At 40.0% G+C, this 17,265-nt stretch overlaps 1 protein-coding gene across 1 annotated transcript in view; it reads left to right on the top strand.

Moving 5' to 3' along the window:
* Nucleotides 1-2,429: 2,429 nt before the first annotated feature.
* The window catches only part of STXBP3 (syntaxin binding protein 3), a 54,775-nt gene continuing 39,939 nt past the window's right edge, over nucleotides 2,430-17,265 (top strand). The window contains exons 1-2 of the mRNA XM_043877018.1: nucleotides 2,430-2,578; nucleotides 16,976-17,025. Of these exons, the coding sequence (XP_043732953.1) occupies nucleotides 2,530-2,578; nucleotides 16,976-17,025 (99 nt within the window). The 5' untranslated portion in view covers nucleotides 2,430-2,529. The remainder of the gene's footprint in view (nucleotides 2,579-16,975; nucleotides 17,026-17,265) is intronic.

The following is a 17,265-nucleotide window of genomic DNA, read 5'->3' as shown; positions in this document are numbered from 1 at the left end:
AGAAGAAGACCTGGATATAGGATGGTGAGTGAGTGATCTGCTTTAACTCAAGAGCTTTTACATTCAGTCTCAATTATTTCAACTGTGTATCTATCTGCTTTACAAATTATGCAATACAGATTTTTCATCTCTGATTAGTTGGTGGATTCTGTCTTCTACTCTGCTATATCCTGTTCAGGGAATTCAAATTTTTCCTTCAATCTGTTTAGGTAAACCAACTAGAGGAGACTAGAGAGACAGCTCAGAGAGGTTATGTGAAACTAGGGCAAGTGAGGTTAGGCAACATAGCATGATGGAAAAGCCAGTGGTTTGGGAGCCATCTTGAGATCTTACATAATTTAATGTCTCCCTCTGAATCTCAGTTTTCACATCTGTAAAATTGCTGTAAAGATTATCATTTTGTTGGGTTGTTGTGAGGTTTGAGATACTATACTCACCTTCAACATATAAATGCAATGACACTGAAGTGTTTCAAGTCATACTACTAATAAGAGGCCAATCCAGGGTTTGTGGCCCCATGACAACATGCTCCTAACGCCCACATTTGCTCCACTATACTACATTGCCACCTTGGAATCTGGCCTTCAGGAGCATGAATCACAGTTATACCCCATGTGACCCAAGTCAAACTTCCAACCCAGAAGGCCCTTTCTGTGTTACCCCTGGCACATGGTCATTCTTCTGAAGACACTTTCATTCATTCCTCATTCCTCTGTCTTGGTTTGACCCTTGAGGACAAGGAGCTTCATTTTAGAAGTGTGAGTCTGTAACATGTCTTTTTCTTATGGCTGGGGGCTCAACCCTGCTACACAAAGCAGAATCTGATTTAAAATTGAAAAGGGAGAGAAATATAATGTGTGCATTTATTTAAAATTTTGAGCAGCTAAGTCTATTTAAAGTAGATTTGAAAGAGGCCAGAGCCCCAGCTTGGCCCAATTAAGTCTAGAATGGAAAGCCATTCATGCCATAGGTTTTTGCTTGAACCCATTTTACAGTTGTTTTTATCCTTCATTTTCCTTCTCTCTCCTAAAGAGCAAAAATTGCAAGTCATCTCACAGCCTGCCCTATCTGTGTAACTCAAACCTTATTTTCCTTCCCACTGCACCACTCCTGTGCATCCTTGGCAAGTTATTTAGTTTCAGTAAGCTTCAGGTTCCTTGATTGTGAGGATTAATGAGATAATTAATTTAGCATGCTGCCTGGCATATACTAGATCCACAGTAAATGTTAGCCATTATTATTACTAGTAGTAACTAACCATTTCCACTTCTCTATGTGACCAACTCGAATTAAGACCATTGGTTCTTTGCAAATCAGTGTGAGAAAGTCTGCTTTTTGCTAGTGTATATGATGTTTATGTATGGAGAAGGAAATGGCAACCCACTCCAGTGTTCTTGCCTGGAGAATCCCAGGGATGGGGGAGCCTGGTGGGCTGCCGTCTATGGGGTCGCACAAAGTCAGACACGACTGAAGTGACTTAGCATGATGTTTATGTTACAGTTGAGGGTCCCAGAAACTAAACTGCTTTAATTCATGATTGATAACTTGTTGTTTGTTGTTGGTCTCAGGGCTTGTGGGATTTTAGTTCCCCTGATGAGTGACTGAACCCACCCACTCATCAGTGAAAGTGCTGGAATCCTAAGCACTGAACCTCCCCAGAATTCCCCTATGACTGATTACCTTGATTTCAAGTCTCAAAATAACCATCTCAAGAAACAGATCTCTGCCTAAACTTTCCCGAAGTCTGAGCTCAGATCATCTCCTTTGTGAATCAGCAATAATTCCCCTCTTTTAAATCTAAAGCACTGATAGTCCCTTCCACATGAATTAATGTTTGTTGACTAAGTATTGTTTTATTGATTCATTTATGTATATTGTCAACATAATGGCATTCACTATTTCAACCAATATTTGCTGCCTTCAAGCATGCCAGGAACTGAGCTATCTAATTAGATTTTTAATTCTTCAGAAGTGGGTCTCTCCTTTCTTTGACTTGCCTGAAAGTCCTGCACAGTTCTGGGCACAGCGGGCTGCACCTCATGGTTCTACATAATTATTATGTCCTTGAAAAGTGAATAAACTTTTTGGAGGCTAAATTTTCTATTCGGTAGCTGACTGAGTGAAGTCTATTATAAATACCTTCTCAAAGTGAAGAATTCTTTTGTAAACCGAAGAACCCCTCTCTTTTTCATGAATCATGCGTGAATTCGAGTTTCTTAGGTGGTGTTAGCTCACAATCCGTTGGTACGGTTTCACCTTCTGACATCCCAGGACATCGAAATTTGGTTGAGAGCCTCCCGCTAGGGGGAGCGCAACTGCCCACGGAGAATTCACCCACACTGCGCAGCCTCAGTCTGGGGTTGGGCGGGAATCCCATAAGAAGCCCGTGACGTCACTTGTGGGCGTGACCCGTGGGTGTGGGCGGGGCCGTCCCCGCAGCGAAGGGCGGGGCCCGCCAGAACTCGCTCTCACAGCTGAAATAGGCTGCGAGTGGGAGGCGGCCGCTGCTCCTCCACAGCGTTTGGGAAGATGGCGCCGCCGGTGACGGAAAGGGGGCTGAAGAGCGTCGTGTGGCAGAGTGAGTGCGGTGGGGCAGAGGCTGAGAAAGGGAAGGCCACCATGCCGGGCCCTGCTTTCCTGCCCCAGGCCAGCAGTATCTTGGAGAGCCGCGGTTGGCACTTGTTGCTTTGGCTCCCAGGTCCCTGTTAGGATTTCTTCCTGCTTTTCCTGTCAGGATTTCTTCCTGCTTTCCTTCCCAGCCCTTGTTCTGGCGGTGCCAGAGATGGGCGGGGAGCTGGAGGACGAGGCCTTCACGCCGGCGACCGTCAGCGTCTGGGCTCTGCTCGGCCGGGCCCTGGCAGCGAAGTCCCGTCCTGGATGAAAGGCCCCCGGCCCAGCTTTTCCGCCCGAGGCCCCTGCGCGGATCTGGGCGGCGCTCCCGCCTGGGCCCCACCAGTAGGCGATGTCTCTCCACCCGAGACAATCTGAGCACTTGTGTTTCTTTATCCCGTCCCCCCGAGTCTCCCCACACTTGAGTTTCCGTAGACTGCGTATTCTGCTCATTCGTCTTAGTATCCGGGGGAGTTTTACAGGTGTACTTTACGATGCCTGTCCTTTTAAAAAAACAGACCCTTCTTTCTTTCTAGAAGAACCCACTTTCTCAAGAGTTCTTGAGAAGGGACCACGGGAATGAGTGTATCTCGGGGCAAAGTTGCACCTTCACCTCTTTCTTTACACTCTTGGAGCCACTCCCTTCATCTAGGGCTTCACCACTTACTGGTGACTGATACTCTGCCATTCTGCCGTGTTGTCTACAACTTTCGTAAATATCACTCCAAACCTATGTCTGCCACCTTAGCGAGAGAAGGAAACCGCCAGACAGGAAGAACCATCATTGTTTGGCCTTGCTGGGTTCAAAGTAATTATGGCCCAGTAGTGGAAAGGGGTATAATATCTAATTAGTATTTCTGGTTCTGGCTTGTTGAGCAAAGAACAGAAATAGTGACTGAGTTAATAAAATTCTGGGGGTTGTAGAGTTTCTTATTTAAAATTAAAACTCTAAATCGGTAGCTGTTGTATTCCTTAACATAGCAGGTACTAGAAACAAGTGTATAAATAGAATGGGGGGAAAAAGTTAGGACAGATTTTTCTTAATTGGATAATTATAAGGTTTGGAGAAGGAAATGGCAACCCACTTCTGTATTCTTGCCTGGAGAATTCCATGGACAGTCCATGGGGTCACAGAGATTTGGACACAACTGAGCGACTTACACTTAACCTTATAAAGGTTACCATTTTGTTTTTCAAAATTTATATGGGTCACTTTTAAGATTTGGTAATGTTTTAAAATCACAATCGTATTTAAATATATATATATATATGAAAATAGGTAATGAATTGTGTTGTATAAATAATTTCCAAGATGGTCCTTAACACCAGTATTTATCAGGAAAAAAAAGGTTAATGTTAGTAGCATTAGTGTTGATAGCATGGAAACTAGGCAAGAGGGAGTGTTTACAGATAACCAAATTTCCATCTTGTGCTGTTAAGTTGAGGTAGCACCAGGATATAAACATGGAGTGTAAGATAAAGAAGAGGGGATGATGAACGGAAGAAAGGTGTTATAAAGATTCAAAAAAATAGTTTTTGGAATTTTTGTGTAAATAGGAACATAACTAAAAGACAGGCTAATATTCATTCATCATTTAGTAAGTAGAGAAAGAGAAGTGAGAGCCTCTGAATTCTGTTAGCTAAAGAAGATGGAGTCTGAAAGAAATGAGGAAGATATCTCCTCAGAGATAGGAGAATCATATTTGACTGGGAAAAGGTTTTGCTAGGTTTAGGGTAGTACAGTTTGATGAGGTTAGAAAGATAAGTAACTTTCAATTTACCTGCAAAGTAGGAAGAAGGGAATTAATATTTTTTCAACATTACTCTGTGCCAGGCACTATTCTTTACAAACATTAAAACTTAATAAGAATTATTATCTCTAACAGATGTTAAAGTTGATATACCTATTATCATAGCAGCAGCATTCTAAATAGGCAAAAAGGCAGAATAGCCCAAATGCCCATCAACTGGTGAATGGATTAATAACATGTGGTATGTCCATATAATGGAATATTATTGGGCAATAAAAAGAAGGAAGTACTGATACATACTACATTATTGATGATCCTTGGAAAAACTATGCCAAATGAAAAGAAGCCAGTCATAAAGAACCATATGACTCCATTCATATTAAATGTCCAGAATAGGCAATTATATAGAGATTAGTAGAAAGTAGATTTGTGGTTGCTCATGTCTAGGGAGGCTGGGGACATGTGGGAATTATGGCTAAGGAACTGGGTTTCCTTTTGAAGTAATGAGATGTTCTAAAATTGATTACAGTGATAAGCATATAGCTCTGAATATACTGAAAGCCATTTAATTGTATACTTTGGATGAGTTATGTGTAAATCATAATAAAGCCATTTTTTAAAAAAAACCTTAAACAACTGTTAAATATAGACTTAGTATTCCAACCCAGATTTTTTTGGCTGCAGAGTTTCTGTGTGACCTGTCTGTGACTTTCTACAATGTTTAAACCTCAGTTCAGAGCCTTATTTTTTGCCCAGTCTGTTTCAGTAGCCTAACTGAGCTTCCAAGCCTTGTTCTTTCTCACTCCAGTTCATCTGACCAGACTGGTTTTCCTGTAATAGTATTGAGCTATGATCATGCTGTTCTCCTGCTTAAAAAGACCTACAGAGAGATACCCTGCACTTGTGCCTAACGATCTTTTCAGACACTTAGTCTGCATTTGAAGACTTATAACCTGCTCCAGCCTACCTTTCCTAGTATAATTCCTAGTATAATATTGATGTTTGGCTAGTCCTCCTGTTGACTTTTCTCAAAATCTTCTGCCTCCACATCTTGATGCCAGTTCTTCTGTCTAGAATGCTCCTCTTACTCCTATTCTTCAACTATCCAAGTTTTAGCCAGCGTTCAAGTCTCAGCACAAATGGGGCAATTAACTCCATAGCAGCTTCTCATTTTAATCCCGTGTCTCATATTTCTGTAGCATGTGTGGTTTATCCTTTGCAAATGGTGCCTTTTGTGGCTCTCTTAATAAGCTTCTTGAAGGTAGGCCCACTATTGTGTCTTCTAGAGATTTAAATTCCAAACAGTCCATGGCAGAATGCAATGGGTAATAGTGCTTGTTAAAAGTAAAATGTTGGGGGGGGTGGGGACGGGGAGGCGGTGGGGGGGTGGGGGACTCCCTGGTGTCCAGTGGTTAAGAATCTGCCTTACAATGCCAGGGATGGCAGTTCGAGAACTAAGATCCCACATGCTGGGGAGCAACTAAGCCCATGTGCCGCAACTAAGACCCAATGAAGCTGAATAAATAAATATTTTTTATAAGTAAACAGGAAAAAAAGTGAACAGATCAGTTCTGTAATGCCCCCAATTTATTCAGTAAATATTGAATTCCTATAGGAATACATCAATAGAAAGGAGACAAGTTCCAGTCTTCCTGAATCTTCCGTCCAAGTGGGGAATAATAGAAAATAAGTGTGTAAACAAAGAATAAGCATGGCTATTTCAGTCCTTGATATCTATATAAAGAAAGAGGCTTCTCTGAATAGGTAGGTCAGGAAAGGATTCTCTGTTCAGTTCAGACACTCAGTCGACTCTTTGCAACCCTGTGGACTGCAGCACGCCACGCTTCCCTGTCCATCACCAACTCCAGAGCTTGCTCAAGCTCATTTCCATCAAGTCAATGATGCCATCCAACCATCTCATCCTCTGTGGTCTCCTTCTCCTCCTGCCTTCAGTCTTTCCCAGCTTCAGGGTCTTTTCTAACAGGTCAGTCCTACACATCAGGTGGCCAAAGTATTGGAGTTTCAGCTTCAGAATCAGTCCTTCCAATGAATATTCAGGACTGATTTCCTTTAGGATTGACTGGTTTGATCTCCTTGCAGTCCGAGGGACTCTCAAGAGTCTTCTCCAATACCACAGTTCAAAAGCATCAATTCTTCGGCGCTCAGTTTTTTTTTATAGTCCAACTCTCACATCCATACATGATTACTGGAAAAACCATAGGTTTGACTAGACAGACCTTTGTCAGCAAAGTAATGTCTCTGGCTTTTTAATATGCGGTCTAGGTTGGCCATAGCTTTTCTTCCAAGGAGCAAGCGTCTTAATTTCATGGCTGCGGTCACTGTCTGCAGTGATTTTGGAGCCCAAGAAAATAAAGTCTGTCACTGTTTGCATTGTTTCCCCATCCATTTGCCATGAAGTGATGGGACTGGATGCCATGATCTTCGTTTTTTGAATGTTGAGTTTTAAGCCAGCTTTTTCACTCTCTTCTTTCACCTTTATCCATAGGCTCTTTAGTTCCTCTTCGCTTTTGGCCATAAGGGTGGTGTCATCTGTATCTCTGAGGTTATTGATATTTCTCCCTGTAATCTTGATTCCAGTTTGTGCTTCATCCAGACTGGCATTTCACATGATGTACTCTGCATAGAAGTTAAGTAACCAGGGTGACAATATAGAGCCTTGACGTACTCCTTTCTCAATTTGGAACCAGTCTGTTGTTCCATGTCTGCTTCTAACTGTTGCCTCTAGGCCTGCATACAGAATTCTCAGGAGGGAGGTCAGGTGGTCTGGTTTTCCCATCTGTTTAAGAATTTTCCACAGTTTGTTGTGATCCACACAGTCAAGGCTTTAGCATAGTCAGTGAAGCAGATGTTTTTCTGGATCTTTCTTGCTTTTTCTTATGATCCGGTGGATGTTGGTAATTTGATCTCTGGTTCCTCTGCCTCTTCTAAATCCAGCTTGAACATCTGGAAGTTCTCAGTTTGCATACAGTTGAAGCCTAGTTTGGAGAATTTTGAGCATTCCTTTCCTAGCATGCGAGGTGAGTATAGTATGGTAGTTTGAACATTCCTTGGCATTGCCTTTCTTTGGGATTGGAATGAAAACTGACCTTTTCCAATTATGTAGCCACTGCTGAGTTTTCCAAATTTGCTGGCATATTGAGTGCAACACTTTCACAGCATCATCTTTTAGGATTTGAAACAATTCAGCTGGAATTCCATTACCTCCACTAGCTTTGTTCATAGTGATGCTTCCTAAGGCCTGTTTGACTTCACATTCCAGGATGTCTGGTTCTAGGTGAGTGATCACACCATTATGATTATCTGGGTCACAAAGCTCTTTTTTGTATAGTTTTTCTGTGTATTCTTGCCTTCTCTTTTTAATATCTTCTGATTCTGTTAGGTCCATACCATTTCTGTCCTTTATTGTGCCCATCTTTGGATGAAATGTTCTCTTGGTATCTCTAATTTTCTTGAAGAGATCTCTATAGTCTTTCCCATTCTGTTGTTTTCCTTTGTTTCTTTGCGTTGGTCACTTAGGAATGCTTTCTAATTTCTCCTTGCTATTCTTCTGAACTCTGCATTCAGATGGATATATCTTTCCTTTTGTCCTTTGCCTTTCACGTCTCTTTTCTCAGCTTTTTGCAAGGCCTCCTCAGACAACCGTTTTGCCTTTTTGCATTTCTTTTTCTTGTTGACGGTTTTGATCACCACCTCCTGTACAGTGTCGTGAACCTCTGTCCATAGTTCTTCAAGCACTCTGTCTATCAGATCTAATCCCTTGAATCTATTTGTCACTTCCACCATATAATCATAAAGGATTTGATTTAGGTCATACCTGAATGGTCTAGAAGGCTTCCCTTATGACTCAGGTGGTAAAGAATCTGCCTGCAATGAGGGAGTCTGGGTTCGATCCTTGGATTGGGAAGATCCCCTGGAGAAAGGAAAGGCTACCCACTCCAGTATTTTGGCCTGGAGAATTCCATGGAGGAGTCCATGGTGTCCCAAAGAGTCAGACACAACTGAGCGACTTTCACTTTGACTTTCGTTTTTGATGGTCTAGTGGTTTTCCCTACTTTGTTCAAGTCTGAATTTTGTAGTCAAGAGTTCATGATCTGAGCCACAGTCAGCTCCTGGTCATGTTTTTGCTGACTGTATAGAGCTGCTCCATCTTCAGCTGCAAAGAATATAATCAGTCTGATTTAGGTATTGACCATCTGGTGATATCCGTGTGTAGAGTTGTCTTTTTCTGTTGTTGAAGAGGGTGTTTGTTATGACCCGTGCATTCTCTTCGCATAAGTCTCTTAGCCTTTGCCCTGTTTCTCTGAGTGGGTAACATTTGAGCTGAGACCTAAAAACATGAGAGGGAATCAGCCTTTAGGGACTACATTAAAACCCCTTTTAAAAATTTAATGTTTCGAGTACAAAGGGCTGCATTTATTTACAAAACTAATTCCTGTATATAACATCAGTAAAAATTTATAGTGCTTGGTATTGCTTATTTGCCGTTTTTTGTAACCCACTCCAGTGTTCTTGCCTGGAGGATCCCAGGGACGGCGGAGCCTGGTGGGCTGCCGTCTATGGGGTTGCACAGAGTCAGACATGACTGAAGCGACTTAGCAGCAGCAGCTGTAGGGGAGTGGTAGCAAAGCTATCACTGATAAAATATTTTAAATAAAAATTTGATGAAGTTTATTTGAAAAACACAGCAGAACAATAGTAACTAAGTAAATATAGTAACTAAGTAAAGCAACGATATTTTATTTTTCCTTATTCAGTACAGCCTGTTATAAACAATAGTTTAATGTCTATAATTTACCTTGTATATTTTAGAGGAAATGTTGGAGAAAGTGAATCTCGAAAAATTACAGATCAAAGTAATTTGTTTACAAATTAAAATCGACACCTTAAATTATAAGCTTTTTGCTTTTCATGTTTTTCTTCTAGTCCTTATATACCTTCAGATACATTTTTTATTATTGGTCATTTTGTTGCTTCATTTTTTTAAATGCTTAACATTGACATAACTCTTTCCTCTTCCTTCATAATCTTAGTAATTAGTATTTTTAATCATTCTTAAATACCTTGATGTGGCAAAAAATTTCGATAATAGAAAAGACTGTAATATAAAATTAATCTTCATCTCTACCCAGAGCCCAGACTCCTTTCCCAGAGACAGCCACTCAGGTTTTTTATAAATTCCTTGAGAACTTATTTTTCCCAAATATAGGGCTTCCCACGTGGCGCTCATGGTAAAGAATTTGCCTGCCAGTGCAGGAGACGCAAGAGACTTGGGTTCAGTCCCTGGGTCAGGATGAATCCCCTGGAGAAAGAAATGGCAATCACCCAGTATTCTTGGCTGGGAAATCCCATGGACAAAGGAGTCTGGTGGGCTACAGTCTGTGATGTCACAAAGAGTCAGACACAATTGAGCATGCATGCACACATGTATACACACACACACACACACACATGGGCATGTAGAAAATACTTTTTTGTTTTTCTGTTTTAATCTGTTATCTTTATGGCTTTTTTCATTCTGGTTACTTCTTTATCTTGTAACACAATTTTTTCCTTTTTTGAAAATTTGCAGAATCATGTATTCATTTAAACCAATTTTTATTAAGTGCCACCCCTGTTCTAGGTGTTTATTCCTTTTGTTGTTGTCCAATCAATAAGTCGTGTCCGACTCTTTGAGACTCCATGGACTGCAGCACAGGCTTCCCTGTCCTTCCTTCACTGTCTCCTGGCGTCTGCTCAAATTCATGTCCGTTGAGTCCATTCGAGTCCATTGATGCTATCCAACTATCTCATCCTCTACCGCCCCCTTCTCCTTTTGCAGTCAGTCTTTCCCAGCATCAGGGTCCTTTCTAGTGAGTCAGCCCTTTGCATCAGGTGGCCAAAGTATTGGAGCTTTAGCTTCAGCTTCAGTCATTCCTATGAGAATTCTGGGTTGATTTCCTTTAGGATTGATTGGTTTGTTCTCCTTGTAGTCCAGGGAACTCTCAAGAGTCTTCTCCAGCACCACAATTCAAAAGCATCAATTCTTTGGCGCTCAGCCTTCTTTGTAGTCCAACTCTCACATTCCTACATGACTAATGGAAAAGCCCTAGCTTTGACTGTATGGAACTTTGTTGGCAAAGTGATGTCTCTGCTTTTTTGATACACTGTCTAGTTTTGTCATAGCTTTCCTTCCAAGGCGCAAGTGTCTTTTAATTTCATGGCTGTAGTCACTGTCCACAGTAATTTTGAAGCCCAAGAAAATAAAATCTGTCACTGTTTCCACATTTCCCCCTTTTGTATTCATATTCCTTGACCTGGAATTCACAGTTCAGTGGGAGGAGACAGGTATACAGGTACTAAGTACTATGTTAGCAGCATGAAGAAGTTTCAGAAAAAGAGAAGAAAAAGAAATTTTTTCCTCTCTGGAACTGCATTAGGGAAGACTCCAAATAGAGGGTAACATTGAAAGGTAGTAGGTTTTTGCCAGATAGGGAAGTCTGAACTAGGACCCAAAGGCATTAAAGTATGTGATTGTTTATGGAATAATTCCTTTTGTTTGAGTACAGAATATTTATTGCAAGGAATAGGGGGATGAAGGCTATAAAAGGTAGGTTGGAGCTAAATTGTTTAAAAATGCTCTAGCAGTGGGAAGCCATTAGAGACGAAAAGTTTGTCTTCCTCCTCCAGCAGCAGCTGTCAGCATTTTGGGGACTTATTAGAACAATGCTGAAAGGAAGTCATTTTTTGTTCCCAAAGTTTTCACTAAGTATAATGCTAGTATAAGGTGTACTATTGCTAAATGTATAGCTGGATAAATTTTTATTTATGTAACTACCACCTCTATGAAACGTTAACCCCAGAACCCTTCTGATTATACATTTGGCATTGCTGATGCCATACACTACTTTGTTAGTTCTCCTTTCATTTTTTCCATCAGTATTTTCACATCCTCTTTGGTGTTACAATTTAAAATATATTTCACTTCATATGTATAAGAAATAGAAGGAGAAAAGTTAGGGTAATTGGTATTAATAGGTCGTTAATTGGGTAGCATTTGGACTGGTGGAAGATTAATTTAGAGATTGGGTGAAGGCCAGTTGATGGAGGATGTTGAATGGTAGAATCTAGGTTTTATTCTGAGGTAACAGAATTTGAGAGAATTTTGAGGTAGGTATTGAAGTGACAGGGCTGTGCTTCAGGAAGAGGACTCTTGACTGCAGTGTGGAAAACGTACTGGGGAAGGTAAAGGGGTTAGAGGTAGGGAGCAGGAAATCCAGATAGGAGATTACTGTAGTAATTCTGTGAGAGAGAGTAAGAATCAGGGCATTGGTAGTAATGATGGCAATCACCAGAAAGAACAATCGATACTGCCTAGTGATTAGAAATGGAGAAAAGAGAAAATAGCTGAAGACAATGACTAAGAAGATGACAATAAAACTCATAGAAGTGGAGACATCTAGAGCAGTTTTTAGGGCATTTAATCTCAATTTGAGGCATGTAGCTGCTTAAACCTGTATTGTGTAATTGAAAGAAGTACAAGGAAAGATGAGAATTTGTGGAAAAATGAAGGATTGCTGTGGGTTAGCAGGAAATAGGGAGAAGTTGGTCAAAGAGGACAAGCTTCCAGTTCAAAGATGACTAAGTTCTGAGGATCTAATGCACAGCATTGTGGTTATAGATAAAAATACCATACTATATAATTGAGAATTGCAGAGAGAATAGATCTTACATGTTCTCACCCCAAAAAAAGAAATGGTATATGGAGTGGTGGAGGTGTTAACTAACACAGCAGTTGTAATTATAGTGCAATATATGTGTATCAGATCAATACCTTGTTAACCTTAAAAGTTACACAATGTTATATGTGAGTTTATCTCAGTAAAGTTGGGGGAAAAAATTGAAGAACTGATCTGATAGATGAAACTTTGATGATGAACATGGTCTCTGAGGAAGAGTATAGAGCAAGCAGAGCAAAAGTAAGAGAATTGAATCTTGGGATGTATCCTAATTTAGGGTGCTAGAGAAATGGATTATAAGGTTAAATAATTTCCATTAATAATTAGAGGAAATACCTTTTTAGTTCTGTAATATTAGTTGATGTGATTTCCTTGGACTACTCCAAACACATTTTACCTGTAACCAAATCACCTTTCATGGATTCCCCTAATCTCTGTCCACATACTAGTTATCTCTTTATCATTTATTTTTGAGATGCTAGCACTTACTGGCTTGGTATCCTCAGATTCTAAGGTGGTACTATATAGTTAGAAATAAAAAGCAAGCCACTTAAAATTTTCTGATAGCCAAAAAAAAAAAAAAAAGTTAAACAGGTGAAATTAATTTTTAAAATATATTTTGTTTAACCCGATATATCCAAAATGTTACCATTTAAATGTCTAATCAAATAATGATATTTTGGATTTCTGTTTTTTTACTAAGTCTTTGAAATCTGGTATGTATTTTATACTTGCAGGACATCCCAGTTCAGGCGAGCCACATTTCCAGTGCTCATCAGTAAGCCACATATGATTAGTTTCTGCCATATAAAACAATGCCATTTCCAAGGTGTTAAAAGACTAGAATGATTTCTACTGGGGAGCTGTTCAGTCTGCTCCATCATAAGTCCCATGAGCATTCACTTCTTAAGAGAAAGACACAAATTTGGCAAAAATAAGCAAAATGTCTATGATTTTCTATTTGTTTTAGGTATCCAGGAATAAAGCAAGCTTAGATAGGGAAGTACCATAATGTTTCAGTGTCTCAGTGCTGCTTAAGAAAATCCTTCCTCTTTGCCTGTAGAATACTAGAAAATATTGCTCTAGGCTTAAATTATGGTTAAATACTTCAGGCTTTTGCTGTAAATCTCATATAACTTCATAGTCTCCTCGGCAAACATATAAAAGCCCCTTAACTAATACTCTTAACACTTTCAAACCTTCCCAAACACAGTAAAACCTTTAAGGTCACAATTCTTATGATGAATATCAGTAACCCTTATCAAATATACCCTCTACTTGGACATGTCATTTTTAACATAATGCCAAAAACTTCATGGTAAATTTCCAAAAGTATGAAGTGAAAGAAATATAAATTAAATAGAAATGCATTGTATAAATATCTTATCAATAATTAATAAAAACACAAGTTGCTATAATTTATATTTAATTTTACTACAGTTTTCAAAGTTAATTGCAAATTAATAAAATATTAAATGTGGGAAATTTTTGTCTTACCAAGTAGAATAACATGTATTTATGTGGATTGCCTTTGTGTACTGTTTAATAATTTTAAAAATATATTTTTAGATTAATTTTGAAAATCATTGCAAGGAACACATTGCTAATATTTATTCATTATAAATCTGAATATTTGTATCCTAATGCTGTAACGTTGGACTTTCTGTGTAACTCAGTCAGTAAAGCATCTGCCTGCGATGCAGGAGACCTGGATTCAATCCTGGGTCTGGAAGTTCCCCTGGAGTAGGAAATGGCAGCCCACTCTAGTATTCTTGCCTGGAGCATCCCATGGACAGAAGAGCCTGGTAGGCTACAGTTCATGGGATCGCAAGACAGGACTATCTTTCTTGGGCTTCCCTGATAGCTCAGTTGGTAAAGAATCTGCCTGCAGTGCAGGCAGTTTGATTCCTAGGTCAGGAAGATGCGCTGAAGAAGGGATAGGCTACTCACTCCCGTATTCTTAGGCTTTCCTGGTGGCTCCGCTGGTGAAGAATAAACCTGCAGTGTGGGACGCCTGGGTTCCATCCCTGGGTTGGAAAGATCCTCTGGAGAAGGGAAGGGCTACCCACTCCAGTTTCTGGCCCAGAGAAATATCAATAAACTCAGATACGCAGATGACACCACCGTTATGGCAGAAAGTGAAGAGGAACTAAAGAGCCTCTTGATAAAGGTGAAAGGAGAGTGAAAAAGCTGGCTTAAAACTTAACATTCAGAAAGTGAAGATCATGGCATCTGGTCCCATCACTTCATGGCAAATAGATGGGAAAACAATGGAAACAGTGACAGACTATTTTCTTGGGCTCCAAAATCACTGCAGACGGTGAGTGCAGCCATGAAATTAAAGGACACTTGCTCCTTGGAAGAAAAGCTATAACCAACCTAGACAGCATATTAAAAAGCAGAGACATTACTTTGCTGACAAAGGTCCATCTAGTCAAAGCTATGATTTTTCCAGTAGTCACGTATGGATGTGAGAATTGGACTATAAAGAAAGCTGAGTGCTGAAGAATTGATGCTTTCGTACTGTGGTGTTGGAGAAGACTCTTGAGAGCCCCTTGGACTGCAAGGAGGTCAAACCAGTCCATCCTAAATAGGAAATCAGTCCTGAATGTTTGTTGGAATGACTGATGCCGAAGCTGAAACTCCAATACTTTGGCCACCTGATGGGAAGAACTGATTCATTGGAAAAGACCCTGATGCTGGGAAAGATTGAAAGCAGAAGGAGAAGGGAACGACAGAGAATGAGATGGTTGGATGCCATCACCGATTCAATGGACATGAATTTGAGCAAGCTTCAGGAGTTTGTGATGGACAGGAAAGCCTGGCGTGCTATAGTCCATGGGGTCGCAGAGTCAGGCACAACTGAGGGACTGAACTGAATGCTGTAACACATTTTCAAAAATTGTAATGAAATAAATCAGGAAGAAACTTACTTACCTGGTTTCGTTTGTCAGATGTAATTTAGTAATGAACTCGTTAGGGATTTTCCTGCAGTTTTTTTTTCATCTTGTTTACTTAGGATTTAAGTAGAGTTGGGAAAACCAAGTCAAATAATACTTTCAGAAATTTTTTCCAGATGTGTTTATATAATTAAATATTATTGTTGACTACTTGCTAAGTTGTGTCTGACTCTTTGCAAGCTCATGGACTGCAGCACTCCAGGCTCCTTTGTCCTCTGCTGACTCCCAGAGTTTGCTCAAATTCTTGTCTATTGTGTCAGTGATGCTATCTAACCATCACTTCCTCTGCTGCCCCCTTCTCATTTTTCCTTCAGTCTTTCTCTGCATCAGGATTTTTTCCGGTGAGTTTGCTTTCCACATCAGGTGGCCAAAATATTGGAGCTTCAACAACAGTACTTACACTGAATATTCATAGTTGATTTCCTTTAAGACTGACTGGTTTGATCTCTTTGCAGTCCAAGGGACTCTCAAGATGATTCTTTAGCACCACAATTTGAAAGCATCAATTCTTTGGCACTCAGCGTTCTTTATGGTCCAATTCTCACATCCAATACTGGAAAAACCATAGCTTTGACTATATGGACCTTTGTTGGCAAAGTGATGTCTTTGCTTTTTAATACGCTGTCTCAGTTTATCATAGCTTTCCTTCCAAGGAGTGTCTTTTCATTTCGTGGCTGTGGTAACCGTCCACAGTGATTTCCGAGCCCAAGAAAATAAAATATGTCCTTGCTTCTACTTTTTCCCTTTCTATTTGCCATGAAGTGATGCGACTGGATGCCCTGATATTAGTTTTTTGAATGTTGAGTTTTAAGCCAGCTTTTTCATTCTCCTCTTTCACCCTCATCAAGAGGCTCTTTAGTTCCTCTTCACTCTCTGCCATTAGAGTGGTATTATCTGTATATCTGAGGTTGTTAATACTTCTCCCAGCAATCTTGGTTCCATCTTGTGATTCATCCAGCCTGGCATTTTGCATGATGTACTCTGCATATAAGTTAAATAAGCAGGATCATGGTATACAGCCTTGTCATACTCCTTTCCCAGTTTTGAACCAGTTGTTCTGTGTCCGATTGTAACTATTGCTTCTTGACTCACATACAGATTTCTCAGGAGGCAGGTCAGGTGGTCTGGTATTCCCATCTCTTTAAGAATTTTTCCATTTGTTGTGATCCACACAGTCAAAGGTATTAGCGTAGTGAATGAAGCAGAATTAAATATTTTCCTGGAACTCCCTTGCTTTCTCCATGATTCAGTAAACAGAGACAATTTGATCTCTTGTTCCCCTGCCTCTTTGAAACCCAGCTTGAACATCTGGAATTTCTCGGTTCACGTATTGCCTTCATGGATCACAGCCTTGTCTTGGTGAAGGGGCTTGCATAACTCAGTGAAGCTATGAGCCATGCTGTGCAAGGCCACCCAAGATGGGCAGGTCACGGTGAGAGTTCTGACAAAACATGGTCTTCTGGAGGAAGAAATGGCAACACACTCTAGTATTCTTGCCAGGAAAATCCCATGGACAGAAGAGCCTTGTGGGGTATAGTCCATGGGGTCTCAAAGAATCAGATGCAACTGAGTGACTGAGCCTACATGCACCAGAGAGAATGAAGTGGCTAGGCCAAAGTGGAAACAGCACTCAATTGTGGATGTGTCTGGTGGTGAAACTAGAGTCCGATGCTGTAAAGGACAGTAATTAAATATATTAGCCTTTTTAATATTATTTTTAGTCTCAAAAAGTTAAAATATATTATGGTTTAAATGTACCATATAGGTTCAGTATTAAAGAAAACTGGATTTTTACTCGTGTATATGTACTTTTTATGAAGCTGAGCAATTCCAAGTGATATTTCCCAGCCATCTTGGACATTTTGAGTAGTTTATTCTATTTATTAAGATTCCTAAATAGTTCTCTTTTTCTTTGCAGAGATAAAAGCAACAGTGTTTGATGACTGCAAGAAAGAAGGCGAATGGAAGGTAGAATTTACATATTCACATAGAATTTGCATAATGCTAGAAACCTTTATTGGGGACTTGTACATATTTTACTTATTACACTTGTATAAAAGTACAGAGTTAGAACCATAGTGTTTGCCTTCAAATCCCAGCTTTACCTCCTATTAGCTGTGGCTTCTTGAGCAAATTACTTGATGTCTCTATGCCTCTGTTTCTTTATCTATAAAGTAGGGATGGTAGTACGTCATAGAGTATTTGTAA

The sequence above is a fragment of the Cervus elaphus genome, chromosome 20 (assembly GCF_910594005.1).
Source record: "Cervus elaphus chromosome 20, mCerEla1.1, whole genome shotgun sequence".
In the NCBI taxonomy this organism is placed as follows: Eukaryota; Metazoa; Chordata; class Mammalia; order Artiodactyla; family Cervidae; genus Cervus; species Cervus elaphus.
The sequence above is the reverse complement of the archived record's forward strand: the minus strand, read 5'-3'. Positions and strand labels throughout refer to the sequence as shown.